This window comes from Lepidochelys olivacea, assembly GCF_965140295.1.
Source record: "Lepidochelys olivacea isolate rLepOli2 genome assembly, chromosome: 23".
Lineage (NCBI taxonomy): Eukaryota > Metazoa > Chordata > Testudines > Cheloniidae > Lepidochelys > Lepidochelys olivacea.
The window spans coordinates 7110706-7134707 of record NC_140433.1 but is presented as its reverse complement, the minus strand read 5'-3'; the positions used below and the strand labels follow the sequence as shown (position 1 = coordinate 7134707).

The 24002-nt window shown below is 45.3% G+C and overlaps 1 protein-coding gene across 1 annotated transcript in view; it reads left to right on the top strand.

Moving 5' to 3' along the window:
* The window catches only part of PPP1R37 (protein phosphatase 1 regulatory subunit 37), a 171140-nt gene that overhangs the window by 100961 nt on the left and 46177 nt on the right, over positions 1-24002 (top strand). Inside the window, exons 6-7 of the mRNA XM_084612521.1 lie at positions 12485-12635; positions 22010-22165. Of these exons, the coding sequence (XP_084468647.1) occupies positions 12485-12635; positions 22010-22165 (307 nt within the window). The remainder of the gene's footprint in view (positions 1-12484; positions 12636-22009; positions 22166-24002) is intronic.

Genomic DNA, 24002 nt, shown 5'->3' with positions numbered 1-24002 from the left:
TGCAGGGTGACTCCTGTGTGAGAGGCTAGATAAGTCCCCCTTCACGAGACAGGAGAAGGAGCTCGGCGCTCCAGTCAAACACTCATGGGTCCACACTGTTGGAGCAGAAGACTAAAGGACCAGTGATGCTTTGAGCACTCTCCAGCCGCTTCTTGTAACCAACAAACAAAAGACGAAAAGGAAACCCACACCATAAGACCTAAAAAGAAAAGGAGTACTTGTGGCACCTTAGAGACTAACCAATTTATTTGAGCATAAGCTTTCATGAGCTACAGCTAGCATCCGATGAAGTGAGCTGTAGCTCACAAAAGCTTATGCTCAAATAAATTGGTTAGTCTCTCAAGTGCCACAAGTACTCCTTTTCTTTTTGCGAATACAGACTAACACGGCTGTTACTCTGAAACCTGTCATAAGACCTAAGAAATTCTGTGGATGATGAAATGTTGCCCGCCCTCCCTCCCCCCGGCTCCTTCCAGCAATGTCATGCATGGAGGAGGGGTAGTTATCAGAAATGGAACAGAAGATCCAGCTAAGATTATTCCATCCCTAGATGTTGCTGCTGCTGTTTGCTTATTATTAGTATTACCATAGTGCCTAGGACCCCAATGTGATAGGCACAGTACAAAGAGTACAGAAGGCATTCCCTGCCCCATGGGCTTTACAGTCCAAATATAAGACAAGAGACAGCTGGATACAGACAGATGGGGAGTACAAGTAACCAATGAGACAACATTGGTCAGCATGATAGGCTGTGGTCTGACTGTCAAGTTTTTTTAAAATAGGCAGAGTTTTGAGGAGTGATTTGAAGGTGGATAGTGAGGGAGCTTAACATGTTTATGGGGAGCACCTCCCATAGTGAGGGGTCAGTAGGTCAGTATAGGAGAAAGAAGAAAGGTGCTTGTTTCAAAATTTTACAAATGAGCAATGGAGGCTAGCATCACAGGTTGATCAGAGGCAAGCGTAGATAATAGCAAATTGAAAGATGATAGGTAGGGTGGGAATTGACCATGAAGGGCCATGAAAATGAATGCAAGCAGCTTCTGTGTGATGTATGGAGAAGTGGGAGCTAGTGGAAGGATGCAAAGAGAGGGGTGATGTGGTCAGACTGGCAGGCTAGGAAAATGATCTTTACATTAGCATTTTGAATGGATAAGAGTGGGGTAAGTTTGCATTTTTCAAGACCATAGAGAAGGATGTTGCAGTAATCAAGAACCAAAAAGATGAGAGCTTGGATGAGAATTTTGGCTGTGTGGATGCATAGGAAAGGCCAGGTCTTTAAAATATTATGCAGAAAGATTTGTCAAGATTTAGACTTAACCTAGTTTTGAGGACCTGGGGATGTGTGAGTCGAAGCTGATGACCAGGTTATGAGCCTGGATGACAGACAGGATGCTGATGATGTCCAAGATGATTCTGCTTTCTAGTCAAAAAAGGATGTCACTATGTGGATATCCTTTCTCCAGCATGGGGGTGGAGGGGCGGGGGAGGTAGGCCAGACATGATCAATAATACATCTGAAGAAACAAGTTCAGTAGTAATTCCCAAGAAGGCACAAGCATGCCACCTTTGTATCCTGATTTCAGAGACCTCCTCAAACAAAACAGGAATGCTCTAACAAACCCCAGTGTCTAAACAGCCAAACACAAGAGTTCTGTGTCCTGTTGAAGGACAAAACTGATTTTTATTGCTGTGACGCATGGCCAGAAAGGGTTAAACATCCTGCAAAATAACCAACAGAAGACATGTGGGGAGATAATGTTTGTGTTTTTGTGTATTTACATATGTATGAGTAGGGTGGACAATGTAATCAACAGTCCCTCTCTATGTTGTATTCTGATCATTCAGAGGTCAGAGAACATACTATCATGTAAATGAATTGTAAACACGGGATATATCCGTATTCATCTCTCTTTGAAATGTACTGTGAATGGTGGAGGAACAAGCAAATGGCCTTATGTTAATTCGTATAGCTAAGTACCGGTGATGGACCTTCTTCAAAATCATCCTAATTACCTTTTGTTCCCTGAGGAACTCCAACTTGTCAAAAGACATGAAATTGTATAAAACATCCTTGGGTCCTGACTCTGTCACCTCAGATCTGCTTAAGCTTCTTCAGGGGAAGTTTGAGTCACAAGACTGAGGTCCCTATTACGCTGGTACGCCCTGAATGTGATATTTGGATATTGGACTATGAACTATTTCTGAAAGAACCCTTTGCAACTATGAAGCTCACCATCTCTGCTATGAATCTGCACCTCACTGAATTGAACTCATGTCTGTATGTATACTGATCTTTTAAGGATACTTTCTTTTGTTTTTTAATAAATTTTAGTTTAGTTAATAAGAATTGTCTGTAGCGTGTATTTGAGTAAGATCTGAAACCTGCATTAACCTGGGAGGTAATGTGCCCAGTTCTTGGGGATTGGTAGAACCTTTTCTTTTATATGATGAAATAAGATTTACAGAAATTTTCATCATATTTGTGGGTATCTGGATGGAGGCCTGAGGCTGGCTCACTTTAAGGGAACTGTGTTGTTTGGACTTCTGAGTAACCAGTAAGGTAATAAAGAAGCTGTTTTATGCTGGTTTGGTGAATCTACGTATTGGAATATCCACCAGCTTTATGGGGATTGTCTGCCCCGTTCTTTGCAGTTCACCCTAATTGAGTGACCACAGCTGGCTCCCCACTCAGACCTCCATCACAATTGCCCTTTCCAAAATAGATGCTGTAAGATCCTCAATTCTAAAAGACTGTGTGTCCAGCAGAGTCTTCCCAAAGAACCATCAAGAAAAACGGAGTTGAGCTTCTAACAATTAAAAGTTGCAGCCTTGGCTTTAAGCCTCATAGGCAAAGACTTGCTTCTCTGGAGCCATTCTAGCCCAGATGAGTGAGCTCTCAGGATGTCAGAACCAAAAGGCAAGAAAATGATGATGTTTCTGCCTGATTGTGCTAGCTTCTCCTTCAGAGTAGATGCCTCTCTGGTCTGGGTCAGCCAACTTCAGTATTTAGTAGGCATCTTCATTCAGTTACTGGAAAAGCTGATCATGGCCTCCAGATTTTTCAGATGCAGGGGGTTGGACTAGATGACCTCCTGAGGTCCCTTCCAACCCTGATATTCTATGATTCATATAGATTGGACAGAGCTGAGGCAGATAAAGATTAAAAAGTCCCTGCTGTTACGGATATGTTCTATATCTGTACATATGTTTAATAAAATGCCAGTAGATAAGTCAAGAATAGCATAGTTCTTGGGGTTTGTAGGACCAGTGAAACTTACAGACTGCAAATAGGTTCCTTTGTGCAGCCATTTATCTGAACTCTTAACACCTCTCAGCTCCAGAGTCCAGCTGGAGGGGATTACACACAGCCCTACAAAACAAGGAACTTTGGTTAATTCCACTGGGAATCCACTAGTTTCAGAGGAGAAAGGAACTGGTATTCCAGATGTGGAAGGGGCAGAAATACTTGTCTCTCAAACCTCAGTCCAATGAGCCTTTCCATGTGACTGGAGACCTGACAAATTCTAGGGAAACATTCTTGCTGGAAGAGACGCCAGGCAATTCTCACCCAATGGGGGACAACTACCATGGATAAATAAACTCTGGAAACTCTCTAGGATATTCTGTAGAGTTTGAGTCCTTACTAGAAACCTGTTGTCATGGAGTCACCAGGCCGATGCTCTGGAACTGCTCCAAATGCAGCCAGTCAGGAATCTGGTGTAGCATGCCTCCTCTGGGTGTTGCTAGGGCAAGAAGCCTACATGGCTTTGGCCTTCCTGTGTCTGACCTCAGAACATTCAGCATCCCTGTTCACTGTGCACTTCCCGCAGCAAGTCCGCCTGAGCAGGGCTCCTGGGGAAGCCAAAGGGCCCTGCACCCCAATTCTGCAGTCAGCCATGACTCTCAGCTAGCCAGTAAAACAGAAGGTTTATTAGTTGACAGTTACACAGTGTAGAACAGAACTTGTTAGCACGGAAATTAGTGACTTTCAGCCAAACCCATCTTGGCGGAACCCTGGGCCAGTTGCCCTGGACTCACCACTCTGAGTTCCAAACAGACTGCCCTGGACCCTGCTGCCTGGCCTCCCACATGCCCATGGCTCCTCCCCTGGGCTTTGTCCTGCTACCCAGGCAAAATGTCACCTGGACACATCCCCCTCCTGGTTCTCAGGTTACGAAGGGCATCGGCCATAGCTTACATGCTGGCAGCTGGGCAGCCTCACCTGGCCCCAAGGGCCTCCGCAAAAGTCACACACCCAATTCCTACCACCTAGGCATTGGTGTAGTACACAGGGAAACTGAGGTGTACATAATATTAGTACAGAACAGTAAGACTCCTATGCAACATAACAAGGGGAAAAATCCCCCTTCGTCACACCTGTCCTTCGGGATTTCAGAAATTCAGTCCAGGACCGAGAGTGTAAATTGCCTAATCAAAATTAGCCCCACTGGGAGAGTTCCTTTGAGGCACAAGTATTGTATTGTTCATTGTGCCTTAGAGAGTGGGGGCAACAGAGCAGTCTTAGACCATAAAAAACAAAACTCTGCTCATCACTCTGGTATCCAGGCATGGATCAAGGCATAAACATGATAGGAACATACCTTGGGTCCCTGGAGTGCCTTGATGATGACTCATAGGCTTTGGGGGCAGAAGGGGCCATCATGATCATCTAATCTAACCACTTGCAGATTGTAGGCCACAGAAATCTCACCCACCCGCTCCTGTAATAGACCCAAAACCTCGGTCTGAGTTACTGAAGTACTCAAATCTTTATTTAATGACTATCACAGAGAATGCATAATTTACTGTAGTTCCATGGGTTCCCAAATTGTGGTATGAGTGCCCCTTGGAGCATGAGAGTCATCTCTGGGGGTATGCAGGAGAAATTGTATAATGGTGGATTTTATTTACTAATTTATTGCATTTTCATAATAGGCCACTCAGATGAATCTTTAAAACTCTGGGAATTTGTTATATAAACTACAATGGTACATTGAGGTAAATTAACTAATGAGAAAACAGATACAGAGACGTTGACGTACTGTGATTTGCGGTGAAGGCTCTGTACAGCATGGGTTCAGTTGCCCAGTAACTGGCCAGTCTCTAACTCTCTAACTGAGCTCAGAATTTAGGATTGTTTTTTTTTATTCCAATTGTTTGTTTCCCTATATATCTGTATGTAACAGTGAAGTATGGACAGATGACAAGATAGGTAGTGCTAAGAAGGAACACAAAGTATCAGTGATGAGAAGGGTAGGGGTATGTAGGCAGCTGGTAAATCTGGAAGGGGATATGCAATAAGAAAAGTTGGGAACCTCTACTCTAGTTCAAACCAGCAAGAATTCCATGCCCCGCTCTGCAGCGGAAGGCAAAAAACCCTCAGGGTCTGTACCAATCTGATTTATGGAAAATTTCTTTGCAGGTGCAGTCTTTAGCCCACTGCGTCGTCTTCAGTCCATGCACTATCCTTTTCTGGGACGATGGGTAAACATCCTCCCCATAAAAAGACGAAAAAGCAGAGGAATGTAATAGGAAGAGAGTATGAGATATAAGCTCTTGTATCAGAGGCCTGGGCTCACAGAATCTGGCAAGAACAGGGCTGAAATACACATTACTAAGAAGTGCTAGGCGCAGAGTACTCATGCAAACACATCCTGATATCCAGTAGTACCAGAACATCCCGATATCAAAGATGGTACAAAAATATTCCCTAAGGATAACAGGAACACAATGACGCCTCCTGCAAGATAAGGTCAGGATGACAGTACATCATAGAGATGTTTTGATCAAACCAACATGTACAAGGTGATGGGTGATAACTAGCCACATAAGGGGCAGTAACTGTGTCAGAGGGGCAGTATGTAACTTGTTCGTATTGGGGTATAAATATGTATCTCAGAGGAGTGTCTTTGTCTAGCCTAGGGAGGAATGGAAAGTCCCACCGTTCACTGAGCTGGTCCATTGTTACGGGCATACATGTATTAATGTTACGGGAGAGTCTGCGGGATGCTAGTACCGTGATTAGTCAGCAAGAAACCTGGCCTGGTGCCTACGTAACTTGGTGGATCTTGTGGTCATTGGGCGGTTCGCTCAAGGTCTGCTGTACCGGCTGTCTGCGCAGAGCTGGGGCAGCACACAGGGAGAAGGCAGAGAGAACACATGCACACGCAGCCAAATATCTCACTACACCTGTTTCAGCACTTTACTCCTCTGATGGTTAGAAACTTTCAACTAGTTTTAAGCCTAAACTTGTTGCTGGCAGGTTTATATTCATGTGTTCTTGTGGTAGCACTGGCTCTTAACTTAAATAATTCCTCCTTTCCTGGTGTTTATCCCTGTGATGTATTTATGGAGAGCAATAGTATCTCTCCTCAGCCTTGGTTCGGTTAGGCTAAACAAGCCAAGCTCTTTAGGTCTCCTCTCATAAGGTAGGTTCTTCATTCCTTTGATCATCCTAGTAGCCCGTCTCTGCACCTGTTCCAGTTTGAATTCATCTCTCTTAAACATGGAAGACCAGAATTGCAGAATTTTTCTTGTTAGTCCTTAAGTGCATGACCTTTCGTTTTGCTCTATTAAATGTCAACCCAACCATGCTATTAAATGTCAACCCATTTCTATTACTCTTGTTTTCAAGTTTGTCCACATCTTCTTGTATCATATTCTAGTCTTCTTCTGTATTGGCAATACCTCCAGGCTTTGTCATCTGCAAAATTTATTAGCATGCTTCCACTTTTTGTGCTAAGCTCCTAATGAAAATGTTAAATAATATTGGTCTCAAGACCGATCCTTGAGGAAACTCCACTAGTAATCTCCCTTCAGTCTAACAGTTCACTTTTCTGCATGATCTATTGTTATCTCCCCTTTAACCAGTTCCTTACCCACCTTTTGATTCTCATATTAATCCCTATCTTCTCCAATGTAACTAACAATTTTCCAAGTGGAACTGTATCAAATGCTTTACTGAAATCCGGGTAGATTAGATCTACTGTGTGACAGGTTGGGTCACAGAAACCCCCTTGGGACTGCCACCTGATGTGCTGAGACTACCTCTGAGCCCGTTTTCCCTGCTAGCTTGGGACTCCAGAACCCTGCCTTGTTGAGCCAGACACGCTTTCCTGCTGCAAACACAGACCCGGGTCTGAACCACGTCCCCCACAAGTCGCAGGCTTAACTGAAAACAGCTTAAGAAGTGCTCCTGTCTCCAGCACTCAGATAACCAATCCCAATGGGGTCCAAACCCCAAATAAATCTGTTTTACCCTGTATAGAGCTTATACATGGTAAACTCATAAATTGTTTGCCCTCTATAACACTGATAGAGAGGTATGCACAGCTGTTTTTCCCCGCTCCCCCTGGTATTAATACATACTGTGGGTTAATTAATAAGTAAAAAGTGATTTTATTAAGTACAAAAAGGAGGATTTAAGTGGTTCCAAATAATTTCCCTAAGTTAAGTATCCTCACACCTTCTTGTCAACTGTTTAAATGGGCCATCTTGATTATCACTACAAAAGATTTTTTCTCCTGCTGATAATAGCTCATCTTAATTAGCCTCTCATGGTTTGTTTGGCAACTTCCAACTTGTGTGTGTGTGTGTGTATATATATATATATATATATATGTGTATATATATACACACACACATATCATCTTACTATATGTTCCATTCTATGCATCCGATGAAGTGGGCTGTAGCCCATGAAAGCTTATGTTCTAATAAATTTGTTAGTCTCTAAGGTGCCACGAGTACACCTGTTCTTTAGACAGAACAAAGTAAATTACCAAACAAAATAAAACACGCAAGGCTAAGCCTAGTTTCAGAGTAGCAGCTGTGTTAGTCTGTATCCGCAAAAAGAAAAGCCTAATACAGTAAAAACTAAATGCAGGTAAATCTCACCCTCAGAGATGTTCCAATAAGCTTCTATCACAGACTGGATGTCTTCCTAGTCTGGGCCCAATCCTTTCCCCTGGTGCAGTCCTTGTTCCAGCTCAGTTGGTAGTTAGGGGATTTCTCATGACTGCAGTGCCTTTTGTTCTGTTCCACCCCCTTGTATATCTTTTGCACAGGGTGGGAATCCTTTGTTCCTCTCTGGGTTCCCACCCCTCCTTCTAAATGGAAAAACACCAGGTTAAAGATGGATTCCAGTTCAGGTGACATGATCACATGTTACTGTAAGACTTCATTACCCACTTTTCCAGCACACAGGTATACAGGAAGACTTAGAAGTAAACAGAGCCATCTACAGTCAATTGTCCTGGTTAATGGGAGCCATCAAAATTCCAAACCACCATTAATGGCCCACACTTTGCATAATTACAACAGGACCTCAGAGTTATATTTCATATTTCTAATTTCAGATACAAGAATGATAAATTTATACAAATAGGATGACCACACTCAGTAGATTATAAGCTTTGTAATGATACCTTACAAGAAATCTTTTGCATGAAGCATATTCCAGTTACATTATATTCACACTCATTAGCATATTTTCATAAAATCATATAGAGTGCAGCATCATATACTGCATTTCCTTTGTCTAGAATATCCGTTATCTTCTCAATGAAAGAGATCAGGTTAGTACCAGGCCATCTGCCTTTTGTAAAACCATGCTGTATTTTATTTCAGGTACTGTTTACCTCTGTCCTTAACTAATTCTTTCTTTCAGAATTTGTTCTAAGACCTTGCATACAATTGAGGTCAAACTAAAGGCCCTGTAGTTTCTCAGATCAGTTTCTTTTCTTACATATAGGCATGATACTTGCAAGTATCATACCTATATGTAAGAATATGGGGGGGAGCGATAGTTCAGTGGTTTGAGCATTGGTCTGCTAAACCCAGGGTTGTGAGTTCAATCCTTGAGGGGGCCATTTAGGGATCTGGGGCAAAAATTGGGGATTGGCCCTGCTTTGAGCAGGGGGTTGGACTAGATGACCTCCTGAGGTCCCTTCCAACCCTGATATTTTATGATTCTAAGTCTCCTGTCATAGGATATGGACCCCCAAGTTTGCGAATTCATTAAAAATGCTTGCTACTGGGCTGGCAATTTCAAGTGCCAGTACCTTTAATATTCTTAGATGGAGGATATCTGGACCCTCCAATTTGGTCCCATTAAACCTTGAATTTCGTTTCTACCTCGAATTTGGTAATTTCTGCTTCTATAGCCTTGTTCTCATTAGCCAACCTTCCACTGCCCCCAAGCTCCTCATTACCCTGATTTAAAAACTGAGGCAAAGTAATCATTTAGGTATTGGGCCATACCTGCGTTATCTTTAGTCTTTACCCCATCCTCACTGCATAGTGGACCCGGTTCTTCTTTCCTTGTTTTTTTTAATTTATATGGCTAAAGAAGCTTGTATTGCTGGTTTCTAATTTCCTTTGCAAGATCCAACTCTGCTTGGCTTTTGGCAGTTCTCACTTTTTTTCTCTGCATTTTCTGACATAAACATGAGTTTATTGAAAATAGATTTGTCAAATTCTCTTTTATGAGATTACAAGTTTGGTTGATAACTAGAGCATTGATGTAATAGACGTCTGTAAGGCATTTGTGTTGGTAGCACACAACATTCTGATGAAAAAACAGAATGATCTCAAAATCAACATGGCACACATTAAATGGATTAAAATCTGGCTAACTGAGAATTCTCAAAATATAATTATAAACAGGTAATCATCATCTTGGCCCTATTTTGACGGGGCTGACAGGCTCCCTACCTGACTCTGCGCCTCCCCGGAAGTGGCGACATCCCTCAACTCCTAGGCGGAGGCGTGGCCAGGCAGCTCTGCATGCTGCCTCCGCCAAGAGCACCATCTCCACAGCTGGGAACCGTGGCCAATGGGAGCTGTGGGGGCAGTGCTTGCAGGCGGAGGCAACGTACAGAGTGCCCTGATCGCACTGCGCCTCCCCCCTAGGAGCCAAGGGATGTCGTTGCTTCTGGGGAGGCCTCCTCACCCCAAGGCAAGCGCTGCCCAAAGCCCTTACCCCCTCCCACGCCCCAACACCCAGCCCCCTCCCACACCCAAACTCCTGCTGCTGCTGCTGGGAGAGGGGTGCGGTGGCTTGTGTCTTCCCCAGCAGCAGCCAGTGCAACTGGCCCAGGGGCCACCTGAGCTGCTCAGGTGGCCCCTAGGCTAGGCGCACCGGCTGCTGCAGAAGTCACGGAAAGAAGTCATGGATTCCATGACTGTGACCTCTGACAAACTCACAGCTTTACGGGTAAAGTTTACGGTGACACAAGTGTGAGGAAGTGGTAAATACTGAGAAGGACAGGTTGCTGAAACAGGGTGATTTGGATCACTTGATATGCTGGGTGCAAGCAAATACATATATTAATATAGCTAAATGCAAGGCTGTAAATGTAGGAATCAGGAATGTAGGTCACACTTACAGCATGGGGGACTGTACTTTGGAAAGCAGTGACTCTGAAAAAGATTTGAGGGTCATGGTGGATAATCAGAAAAAGATATTCTGTGTTCATTTTCCTCAGCCAATGTATAACTACAGTAGGCCCAGTGAAAAGGGTTTCTCCATATTATTCAAGAACGTTGCAAGAAACTTCCTCCAATTTTCATACAACAGCCTCTTTTTTTCAGACCAATCATTACCTTTGGGCCTACTTGCCTTGTAGAGTATCTATAAAGGATTTATTAGTTCTAGTGGCTTCTTGAAGACAGGAAAGGTGTCGCATTTACCCTCATTTTGGAATACCTCATGCAGGCTTATTTGGATGAGTAGACTAACTGCAGTACAGCAGTTAACATCTCATTCCTGTAATCTTCAGCCAGGAACAAGTCCCCTTTCCCCAGTGAAGACTGCTCACTGTAGTTGTAGACATGAGCTGTTGCATGGTATTTCTTTCAAATGAATGTATGCAAAGATTGTTTCCACGTTTCTTCAGATGGCCATATCCATATAGTCATCAACCAATCTTGATGAAGTTCCTCTGGATGCTGGGCTCATGCACAGAGTTCCTGATCTCAGAGCCATTGACTGAAAATATCCTGCTACCAGCACTGGGCACAGCACCTCATCAGGATGTTCTGAAGATTCCCGCTTGAGGTGTTCTAGGCAAATCTGCTTAATTCAAATAGAGTTCTTAGCCCCATCCCAGTCTGCAAAGGTTTGTTCTTTTTCCCCAGACTGGCAGGATGTGGTATGATGGCTTGAGATGGATATTCACAGATTGGTATCATTTTGTTTCTTACCTTAAAATTTCCTTTTTACTTATTTGTAAAGATCTTTCTAGGTAATCTGTTCCTATGATAATCAAGTTTCTCGGTATTTAAAAACAGACCATTACAATCAGTACTGCAGATGGATCATTATTGCTATGGTAGCCCAATGCCAACATTTATTTTTTGGTGTACCTCTCCTCACCTCAAAGCTTGCCTAACTAGCAGTTTACAGAGTGCCTCGAAGGCCACCAGAGGAAGTGAATTCCATGAGCAAGAGCCATTGACTGAAAATGTCCTGCTACCGGCACTAGATTTTTACCCTAGGAACCCATGCTAAAGTGCCCAGCTTACCTTAGCGGCTCCAGTGGAACCTGGGTGGATGGAACACATTTCTTGAGTAACTGGGTCCCAAACTGTTGAGGTCTCTCAGATGCTTTTCCCTGGCCAGCTAGAAGAAGAGCAGGTGACAGCTAAAATACAAATTAGCCTAAAATGAAAAATGACTAACTCCTAGAAGATGCATCTTAGTTGTTCCCTGGGGAATTAACAAAAGAAGCAGGGATGTCTGAAATCACTCATCTTATTTACTTTGAAAATCTGGAGAGCCGTTCTGGCCTCTTCACTTCAGCAAACTCATCACTTCCCTTTATATTTCCAAGGCATTTCCTCTGAAGCAGTGAAAAGGCACAGTCCACAATCGGCTGAATTGCATAATGCGGCAATTTGCTGGCAATCCACTGTTTGAAGTACTAGGTGTTACTGACTAGAGGGGAGCTTGTCATTCCTATATTTTGTATTTGTTACTGGCAGGCTGAATTCTGGAATGCAGTATGTTTTTTTCAGAGTCTATGCCCCTTACCGCTGGTTGAACAGTCACTAGTAGTTGGATTAAAATGTTTGTTGCTGAGATATAGATATATACCCAAATTCTGTTTCATGGGTGAAAAAAGAAAAGATGGTTTTATGGTTAAGGCACAGGTCTTAAGGCAGGGAGATTGGTGTGATATTCCCTTCTCTGTCACAGATTCATGATATGACCTTGAGCAAGATATTGCTCCTCTGTGCCTTAGTTTTTTCTCATTTTTAAAACCATGATATGTAACCTAACTATTTTTCCTAGGGAGTTCAATAACGTTTGTAAAGTGCTTTGAGAGAGACCCAGATGGAAGGGCAGATCAGGCAAAGTATGTGCAGAGTCTGTGCCCAGCTGACTTGAGTAGAACTTAAATGTGTTTGAAAGTGTGCAATGGCTACATGTTTTTGTTTTTGTTTTGTTTTGTCATCTCACCCCTCTGCCTTCCTTTTCCAGACTAACTGTCTGCAGTACCTGGATGCTCGGAACACTCCTCTGCTGGATCACTCGGCGCCATTTGTTGCTCGGGCTCTGCGCATCAGCAGCACCCTGGTAGTGTTACACTTGGAGAACGCCGGCCTTTCTGGGCGCCCGCTCATGTTACTAGGTGAATAACCTGGAGAATCTTGTTCACAAGGCATGGTCTGTTTCCTGGAGTAATCACATGTGGTTGTCTCTTCTTTGCATCTAAACGCCTTTTATTTACTTGGATAACTTCTTTGTTTTTAATGTCTTGAAAAGAGAGGACAAACTATTCTACGTCAAGTGATTGTCCAGACTTGTTCCGCTGTTGGTGCACGTGTGCCCTATGCATGTGAGAACCAATTCTTTTGGTCAACCGTGTCCACTGGCTGCGCAGTCACACATCCCACCCAAGGGTATAAAGGGCAGAGTGGCCCCAACTTTCCCTCAGTTACTTTTTACCACCCATGGCAGTGAGATGAAACCCCTGCTGTGTCTGCTTATTTGGCACATACTGTGATTTTACCTAGCCTTGTATAGAATATTTAGATAGTGTAGTTAGTACCGCACCTCCATGTCAGTCTTCTCTGAAATGCATTCAGCTCCACACACAGGGCCACTTAGACAGGCAGAACTGCAAGGTCTCAATGCATGGATGAGACAATGGTGTAGGGAGGAGGGTTTTAGATTTATTGGGAACCTTTTGTGGGAAGGAGATGCCCATATAGGGTCCACCTAAAGTAAAATAGAACCAGATTGCTGGCATGTAAAATTAAAATACAGCCATATTTCAGGTAGGCTGCTTCATTGACTCTCGGGCTAGATCACCCTCTTCAAAGAGACGATTAAGCCTTTTCAGATGAGCCAGTTGGTACAGCCATAGGTACTTGAAAGGCAGGAGGAAAGATAAGAACATCAGCTCCAGCGGAAGAGCAACCATTCCCTGCTGTAATATTCTCACTGTTCCCTGACAAATCTGTGAATCCATCCATGTCGGCCTTCACTGATGGCTTTAAGGTATTCCAGGACCTGATGAAATGTGTGCTAGAAGCCTTAGACGTAGCCCTGGAAGTGATTCAAGAGAAGCATCACAAACTCCTGGACATGCTACATCCTTCTACACCAGGGAGACTTGCCATCCCCATTAATAAAGGCTACAAAAACTGTCTGGCATCCACCTACATCCATCCAGGTCACGTGATAAAAAGCAGATGGGAGGTACCAAGTCCCTGCTAAGGAATTCAAATGTATATATTTTTTTATTCACACCAGTTTCTGAGCACCAGTTTCTTCTATGGTGATAGTAGTTTAGGACTTCTTCGGCCACAAGATGTATTTGTAGGCTAACCTCCAGTTAGGAGGTTACCTAGGGAGGTGGTAGAATCTCCTTCCTTAGAGGTTTTTAAGGTCAGGCTTGACAAAGCCCTGGCTGGGATGATTTAACTGGGAATTGGTCCTGTTTCGAGCAGGGGGTTGGACTAGATGACCTTCTGGGGTCCCTTCCAACCCTGATATTCTATGATTCTATGAGGCTGGCCTTCCTATCAGGCCCTCCTCTCAAAATATGACTGTCTAAACTGGGACAGTGTCTCTGTGTATAGACAAATGGCCAAAGGAGCAGCAGGAGAAGAAGTCATCTTTCATGGCAGACACACCTCTGACTGCCCACACTTGCTATAAGTTGTGCTGATACGTTTGTTACAGTGCTCATAATGACCATAGTTCGTAGATGGAAATCCGCATCATGCAGGTGAAGAGCTATCAATCCATCCAGCTCACAGGAAATGATTCCTGGCAGGAGCATCCTACTGCCAATTTGGAGTCCTGCCCTTCTGTCTTTCTTACAGCATCAAGGATTTTTACGAACAGGTAATAGCTGTTCTCAACCAACTTCTTCATCATCAAACATGGACAGCCTACTGAGGACTGTTGCGCTGGACAGTGACCATGGTGATGCACAGGACAGTGTGTAGTGAAGTTTCCAGATCTGGCTCAATCGTACAAATCTATGAAACTTTGGGGTTGCCCTATAGGCGGTGCCAGGTCAAGTCACAACATGCACCCCTTTTGAGTGTTGGAGAATTTGAGAGCGCAGTGTCCTGAAGAGTTTTTGTCCATCTTGACGAAATGGTCAAAGAGCATGCAACACTGCTTTTGAATATAATCACTGATTGAAGGGAGGTTAGATCTCTGAGAGATTAAAATATTTGGTATTAAGTTAAACCACTTTATGTTCAGGATTTGGCATTGACAGCCTGTATGGAATGCCTCCAGCTGCTCCAAGTCTGAATAGAGTAGGGTCCAGGTTTGACATTTGTGGCAATACAGGTAATACACAGTTTTGATAGACACACAAAGCTCAGGATCAACACAGACATGTTCTTGTGTCCACAAGAGAGACACAGACTTTATGCAGGAGGCAGCAAGACCTAGTAATTGAAGAATGTCCAGTTTGCTGTGACTGCTTGAACTCTGCTTGCACCCTAGGTAGATAACCTCATCAGCACTCTTGACGGCACTCACTGCACTGGGGGGTTCTGGTGGCCCAGTTCTGAATTTCTGGACCATGGTCTTCTGCCATGCGACATTCAATCCCATATTGTGGATGGTGTCTTGGAGATGTTGGTGGGCGGGGCTGAAATTCTCTGACTTCTCAACAAACAAGGGAATGTTGTTCATGTTGTCTTGGTCAGCAAACCCTTCATGATCATCCTTGATTCTGACATGTGGAGTGGCAAATACTAATATACAGTCAACAGCTCAACAATATAATGCTGGGATGAGAATGCATCATTGCCGCACGCCTGGGGATGTGTGGAAATGTGACCAAAGCCATGAACCAGTGTGCACTCTTGCTCCACTACTGTTCTGAAGATCATACACCAGGTTTAGCAGAACATTTAGAACTGAAACTTCTTTCAGTGCAAGCCAAAGTGCTGACCTGTTGACCAAATAAAAGGTAATGTGTTGATGATGATATATGCCACATGAAGTGAGTGGTTAATTTCTAAGTACAGCTCATCTAGAAGCCAAAGAGTAAGAACAGTGTCCATTGTCAACTGTCTAATAGTTAAACATGATTACTGTAGACGACGATGTCCACTAAGGAGTGACTGCCTTCTACCAAGAAGAACATAAACAAAGACCTTTCCAGGGACTGATGATAATGAAATCGGATTGTAGTTGCCTTGCTCGAGGAGAGATCCTGTGCCCTGGTATGCTCTGATGCCGTCTTTCTGTAAGTACTTTGCCTGATGCCCACGCTTAAAAAGAATTGATGTAGGCCGATGCTTACCGGTTCCAAGGCACCTTTCAGCAACTGGATCGGAATACCATCTGGTCCAGCAGCACGTCCATTCTGTAACTTTTGGTTGGTCTTTCACAGGTCGGCGAGTGATGGAGGATGAGGGTTGTTGCTGGGTCTGCTGCTGTGCAGTTTGTCAGGTCACGTAGCTTTGGACGGTCATCAGCAGGTGCACGGTTCAGCACGCTTTCATAATGTTTTTCATCTGTCCAGGACCGCATCCATGTTGAGCAGGGAGAGCCATCTAGTTTCATAATGGGGGATGTTAAAAGGCAGAAGTGTCTGAAGCCAGTTATTCAATGGTGTCATATGATGTAGCATTACGTATACAATCCAGGCGATCTTCACGTCATCTAAGAGGATACCGAGGTTATATATATGCTCCTCAATGGGCCATGTATATTTCATGGCATCAACAGGATCCTCAGGAGACAATGGCCATTGGACTGTTGGTGGATGTCTGGCTTGCAAGGTGGTGGAAGATGCAGAGAGACTGAGTGACAGCTAGTCTGTGATCTAAGTTTGTTGATGTTTCTGTGTCGCCAAAGACCTTGTGAGATTTCATTATTGAGCGATATCTGGCAGTCATGTGGTCAGTTTCTTTCATGACATCCATTATTTGAAATTCAGGTCCAGCGATGGTTGTTATGGGCTCCTGGTTTAGGCACCTTAACAGACAATCCCTCAGTGGCACATGGTGTCAGAAGCCAAGAGATGTATTTGTTTGGTGAACCCAAACCAAAGGAACCTATCATGGATTCATACCCACTTCAATCACAGCCTGTCATGGCATTAAAATCTCCAAGCACAAGCACTGGATTTTTGCTACTAGTTGGTGATAGAATGCATCCTGTTGCATGGGTGATGCATCAGCTGTCGTTGTGGCCTGTGCACCAACGCAAAAGTGTCCATAATGATGCTGGAACCGAGCATAGAGTAAGCATGGAAAGATGGGGTTCTTTTTATTAAATTGTGTGCTAGAAGTTTGTCCAATAAACAAGTGCCACTCCTTGAGTTTGGTGTGGACCTCGAAAGTGGGGGGACGTTGCTTTTTCCTCAGTGACTTGGTTGCTTTTCTGTGGTGCCAGCAGTTAGTCTACAGTGGTTGAGGTCTTTGACAAGAGCTTGTACCCTGTGCCATTCAGCATTAATACATTCCATGTGGTGACACAGAACGTGCCTCTGAAGTCTGGTTTGCCCTTGATCTGGTTTGGTCATTGTGGATGTGCATCCACAAGTGGGGTTTGGGTCGCTTCTCTCCTATGCATGCAGAACATGCCCCTCCTCCTGGAGTTAGTAATAGAAGGGGTTTTAACCCTGGTGCTATTGTCGGGGTCTGTCGTAGCTGGTTGCTTTTATCCCTTCCTCGCCCCACTCTGCCTCCTTGGGATTGGGGAGATACAGAGGAGTTTATTTTTTGGGGACACCAGTCCCCCTTCCCAGGAACTTCCCTGTCAGATGCCATTGGTTTCTGTGGGTGTGGATGACCATTATGAAGATCTCCTTCTGCCCTATACGGCTCATGCATCCGCAGTTGTAGGTCATCCACCTTCATCGCCATTAGAACTTGGCCCTCGTCAGCTGAGTTGCCACTGGCCTTCACTCATTACACTTAGCAGAGGCCCTTATTGCATACTATTGACTGGGGCCAGTCAGACTTGAAGCTTGTGTGGGCAGGGTCTACCACACACTGAAGTAGAGAAGCTTACACCACTGCTACCTGGGTACCAACATCAGGCTCACCCATAATCACCAGTGCATGTCTGAGATCTCTAGGACCCATGACCTCATACACTTATGTCACACAGATGCCAGAGGTCATCTGCAAGGGTGATTTGAAATCAGTGTATATATACCTAGCAGACACCACATGGACATGCTGGTCAAGATCCCAGAAGAAGTTCTCTCCTTGTTAAACTGGTGGAAAGACCCATTCAGGTATACAAGGGTGTGCCTGTCTCTGCACTTCTACCTACCAAGACTCTGATAGACACCCACCCTCAGGAATGGGGGGCTCATCTAGATCCTACAAGGCTCTTCTTGATTGGAGCTGCCTGGCTCTGATAAAGTGGCCCTTTGACAGTCCCTTATTTGTATAAGGGATCCTCAAAAATCTTCATTTCCCAAAAGCCCATTTTTTTCTTAAAGATGGGAAAACTTGTTTTTTTGAAAATGATGACTTTCAATGATCCCTTAGGTAAATAAGGGATCGTTATCAGAGGGCCACTTTGCTGGAGCTGGATAGTTCGAAATGGAGAAGAGCCTTTAGGGAGGCCCTGCAGGGCTTGTCTTGGAGAGTGTGTTGGGGTGTAGATTGGAGCTAGGAGCCCTAGGTGGGGGTGCAGCATCAGCTGTGAGGGAGCCTGGAGCCCCTCCCTGAAAACCCCCTCACTTTCCTTTTCCTAGAGGAGCCTCACTAGCAAAGGGCATGGATGGCAAGAAATGCTGGATCAGGGCTGGCAGCTCCACTCTAGGGTAGATGCAACCCTTAGGGGCGGGTAACTGCTAGTTCCAGTTGTCCTGCTGCTGTTACCAGGAGTTCCCCTACTTCTCCCTGCTCTTGTTCCCCTGGGATGGGCTGACAGGCCTGGAGCAGCTTGCGGAAAGCAAGCAGGAGCACTCTTGGAATGGCTTCTGACTCTGAGGTCATAGGTAGGGTCCTGCTAAATTCACGGTCTATTTTGATCAATTTTAATGGCTATAGCATTTAAAAATTAATCAATTTCACAGTTTTAGATGTTTAAATGTGAAATTTCATGGTGTTGTAACTGAGGGGTCCCAACCCAAAAGGGGCTTGTGGGGGGTTTGCAAAGCTGTTGTAGAGGGGTCACAAACTGGGTGAGGTACGCAGAGCTGAGTCTGTTTCCCTCTTTTCTCTCTCTCTCTCTCTCTCTCTCTCCCCCCTGCCCTCCCAAGAGTGGCTATGCAGGGGAAGAGGAAGTCCGGTCCCTCCCCAGCCAGGTCATGATTAGCAGCTGCAGCCCCAGGCATGGTAGAAGCCCCCAGCTGGGGTGCCCCCCATTCTACCCCTTCCCTACAATAGCTAGATTTCATGGGGGAGATCTGATTTCATGATTTGCAATGTGTTTTTACTGCTGTGAATTTGGTAGGGCCCTAGACATAAGAGGCTCCTGCAACCCATGGCAGCAGAGCCAGCTTGTGAGGCAGTGGCAGCCTTCCCATCCTAACACTCAAGCCCCACTGCTTTCCCAGCTCTATCCTCCTTGTGTCCCCCTACAGATATCCTCCTCCAAATATCCCATGTTCTCTGACTGCTGTGCCCTGTTCTTCCAGGCCTCCCCCACAGGACTCACTCTTGAGTTCTGGGTTGGGAGGGACTTTGAAGCTCATTCTCACCCCCTCGGCTCATGGGAGTGCCCCTCTGGGTCATCCCCATCTTGCTTTTTCACATGGGGAGGCTACCAGAGAGGGCCACTGCCCTCCCTATCAAAGGGGGATGTCTTCAGGGGCACAGCTGCTGTCCTCCCACCTCCTGGGAGGCCTAGGCTCGCTCACAGCCTGGCCCTCTATAGGCAGGGGCTAAGGAAGCCCCACCCTTAGTACGATGGGTTCTTGGTAAGGGAAAGTCCTGCCACATGTAGCATGGTACCTCTTCCATAGGAACCCCTGTTTCTAGAGGACACTGAGAGCAGCATTCACTGGGGGTGAAGAGCTGGGTTTTCTTGGCGAATAAGGAATCATTATCAAAGGGATCATTGCTTGCTGGGAGCTCAGAGCTCTGACACACCAGGATCTGAAGAGGGGAAAAACTGGTGCCCCCTCTGGCAAGGAACATAATTGAGGGTGGGGCAAGGAATGGAGCCATCTGTGTGCTCCTTCCCAAATACCCCTCATCTACCAACAATTCTTCGTTGGGGGGAGGGGCCCTGAGGTTCTCCTTCCCTTGATTAGGGAACAGTAGAGGGAAGAGACTCCAAAGTTCCCCTTACCCTTCTCACTCCCTCCAGACTTTACCCTTCCCTGTGATGCTGCTCTCTGGGGCAAGAGGAGGTCAAAGCCGTGCAGTGAAGTGGGTCGTCGCTGTGACGTGAGGTGCTGCAGCTTCTCACAGCCGTGGCCCCATTTGTCTGCTTCACAAAATGCCCCCACTGACTCCATGTCAGTCCCTGAAGCCTCTTCTCAGCTCTTCCACCTGTGGGACTCCCTACTACTGCTGACCCCTTCATGGGCAGGAGGGCTGGGGTGGGAGGATGAGGCAGGAAGAGGGTAATTCTCTGAGCTGGGGCTGTGATGCAGGGAAAGGATTAATCTACGGCCAGTGCCTTTGGTAGTTGGAGTATCTGTCGCAAAGGAGCCAGGGCCAATGTGGAGGGAGAGCTGGGCTCTGGAACATGGGGGTTCTGTGAACGTTTGTAAACCAGGGAAACTCAGCCAAAAACTGCAGAGTTCAGGCTGCCCGTCCCTGCCTCATACCCTTCCAGAAAGTGTGTGTATGGGGGGGCTAAACTTAAGCCTCTGAATGCCAGGAAATGCAGAGTTAAAAGGAATGCCTCCCACCCCAGACCACTACCACACCTGCCCTCCATGGAGATTGCCACAGACACTGGGCATATAGTAGAATCTTGTCTCTCCCTAAAAGAATCTGCCCTTTTCTGTGTGTTCAACACAATTCCAAATCCTTGCTTTTATTCCCATGCTCCCCTGCCCGTCACTGGGCTAAGTGTAGCCATGGCGATCAGGGAGCAGTGCAGCAGGTTGCCAGAGCTTGCCCCTGCCACCTAAGGGGGCTTGGAGCTACAGCTGCAGAGCTCAAAGATTCCTGTTCGCTGGCCTGTGCTATGCAGGATGTCAGGTCAGGCTGCAGGCTCGCAATGTCCCTTCTGGCCTGGAAATCCATTAACATTTAAAAAACTTAGCAGCTTTCTCCAATCTCCCTCACCCTTTCTGCTGGCCCCGAGTCTTAGGGAGGGATACAGCATTGAGCACTCCCTTAGGAGAACAAAGACAGGAGGGCGGAGTTAAGGTTAGGTGGGGTGTTGTAGGAGCCATTTTCTGGGTTTCAGAGGCTTTAAGTTCAGGCCTCTCAGTGTTCTGGAAGGGGATAAGGCACCACTGGCAGCTGTTGGTTAGTGAATCACTGCTAGGCTGGAGCTAGGCATCTTTGTGGTCACATCAGACCGCAGGTACAGGCATATTGCAGACAGGTAAGCAAAAGATGGCTTTGCAGTTAATAGGCTATTAGTGTAACTTCCCTGCTATATGCTACCCTTTGAACCATGTTCTTACATCTGTCAGGGATACTTGAGAGAGATTCTCATCTGGGCTGCATGGTCCAGTGCTAAAGTTGTTACTCTGGGTCTAGCATTCTGGTTAACAGGGTGGTTGTGATCTTGGTGTGAAATGCAGAACTTAATGGAAAATTGAAGTTTTATCTCCTCTGATCTGCTTTGATACTGCTGCTGACTAGCAAATCCCACTAGTGCTGGCAGAAGTGTAATGGTCGATTCAGTGCAAGATTATAGCCTACCGTTGTTCTGGGGGCACAAAAAGGGAAAGGGCTCAAGGGGCCACGGCACTGTGCCTGATGTTATGCAAGGCTGCGTGCAGTAGCAGCCCTTGTAGTTGAGGTGAGCAAGGGCTGCTCAGGACTCGTTGCCCTGCTAGTGTTGCCCTCTATGGAGGCCATGGTAGTGGATACTTCACCCTCTCTCAGGATTATGCCGTGCCTCTCCCCATCCCCCCAACGCACACCCCTGGAGACGTTGGGCCCGTGTCTCCTGCAGCTCCACAGTCATGCCTCCCAGACACAGGTTAGCCCCATGACTTTCTTGTCACTATAAAGCATTGAGACAGCCATACTTGTGTCCTGCTGATGATTCTTCTGCCTCGTTAATTTATGCTGATATTGAGACTTTGACATATTATATGAGTAGGAAATTTGCATAAGATAAGGTATTGATGGCACTACGAATGGTCTGTATGGACATGTGTTCTTCTGCAGCATCCAGCTTGAATAAGCCTACGATACATGGCCTTGTGTGCCATACAGAATGCATTAACGAGCAGTTAGTAGCAGGATAAACATGCAGACCTAAAGCAGTAATGAAAGAAACCTAAAGTTACGTCTCCTTTGGTTACATACTGTGTCAAGGTGTCTTGTGGGTCTGCAGGCAGGTGCCCTGCTCTCTGTGGTCTTTTGTTCTGTAGCTGTGTTACATGAGCTGAAGTGTAATTCTCTGTTCTTTGTTTTTTAGCAACGGCTCTGAAAATGAACATGAACCTACGGGAACTGTATCTAGCTGATAACAAGCTGAATGGATTGCAGGACTCTGCTCAGCTTGGCAATCTGCTGAAATTTAACTGTTATATACACATATTGGACCTGAGGAACAACCACATCTTAGATTCAGGTGGGAGATCCTCCTTAGTCTTCGTACTTCCTTTCTCTGAGAAATGTTGTCAGAGCGAGAACTACATTTTAAATGTTCTCAGCTGAAAACATAAAATCTTATTGGATCCTGTGTCACACTCCAAGGTTGGAAAATTTGCCCTTTAAAAGCAAGCTAAGCCTTCATTCCTTTCCCATTCTGAATATTTTTACTTCTCTTTCTCTTTAAGAGTGACTGTTTCCTCCACCCACCCCGAACGTACTGTCTTAATAAAGACAGCGAATGTCTAGTAAATCCTCAGACTTTAAACAGTGAATAAATTAACTTGAATTCTTTAACATGAGGTGGAATATAGGAAGTTATAGTCCCCAGCCTCCACTTTCTTTGGGAACACAGGGACAGCTGATACTGCTCTTATCTCTGAGACACTACTTCTGTGTAATACCACAAAAGCCCCATTCAGGAACTGAGCAGCACCAGCAGGTTGGAAGGAAGAGTCCTACCTGTTAGACTGAAATTCTGTCTCTGGAAGTACCATCTCCTCTTTCCCCCAGGCAAGGAGCTAGCTTGAGGCGTTTTTGAGCAAAAGGACAAAGGCCTAGGGCTGCTGGAACACCTTGACGGAGAGGTAGTAAGAGGCTGGCTTTCTGGAACTCTTCCTGCACTTTTCTGAGGAGCCCTGCCCAATACAGCAGCAGGCAGCTCCTGCTGTCAAAGGGAAAGTTGAGGTGGGGGCTGGACAATTTCCAAATGTGATCTCAAATTGAGAGTTGAAATGAATTTTTTAAAAAAGCAGTTTAAGCCTTTTTAAAGAATGATAGCATTGTAAGACCATGTCTGCACTACCCCTTATGTCAGCAAAACGCACGTCGCTCAGGGCTGTGAAAAAACATACCCCTGAGTGACAAGTTTTGCTGGCATAAGCACTGTGCACACGAGCGCTTATATTGGTGAGAGATGCTCTCCCGCCAACATAGCTACCACCTCTCATTTAGGTGGTTTTATTATGTCGATGGGAGCTCTCTCCCATCAGCTACACGAGCGAACTTTCAGCAGCACAGCTGTATCACTTTAAGCTTGCGAGTGTAGATATGGCCTATGTCTTTCTAAGTGCTTGGAGCTTAGACCCAGTTAAGGCACCTTAAATCACTTGAAGGGTCTGATCACATGCCCACAATTCCTGTTGAGTAAGAGCTGTGGCTGCTTGACACTTTTCAGGATAGGATCCTTGAGGTGCCTCACTCCTCCTAGAGATTTCTCAGTGTCTTTTACTCTTTTTCTACTTTTCAAAAGAAAAAACACCAGTGAAATTAAAAGCAGAAACAAATGTCAGTACAAAATTCTGTGTTTTCAGTTCAGTGTTAGCTCAGCCTTTGTGCAGGCCTGAAGTATGTTTGGTTACTATCTTCCTGGTCAGCTGAGGTGCCTATCATAAATTTGGACACTCAGTCTATTTTATTATTTCTGAGTTAAGGTTGTTGAAGTAACCTTAAGTATCTGAATTTCCTGCCCTGATTCTTGGCATCCTTAATGACATCTGCTGCAAACTCTTCCCCCAATTGGCCTTATTAATATGCTGCAGTTAGCAAACAATATTTGGTAAAGATGCATGCTGCAGGCAGGTATTCTCCATATTACATGTGCATTAAGCCTCTTGCCAAAGGTCATACTGGATACCTGTGTCAGCACTGGGATTAGAATCCAGAGCTCCTGTCATGGATGTACATTTTATCCACTGGACACAGGACCCTCCAGGGAAGTCCCTTTACCTACCTGTTTGTAAAGCCATCTGTGGAATGGGGCTAATAATGCCTATAGGCAAGGGAAACAAGGCTCTGGTGGCCTCAGTCAAAAGCTG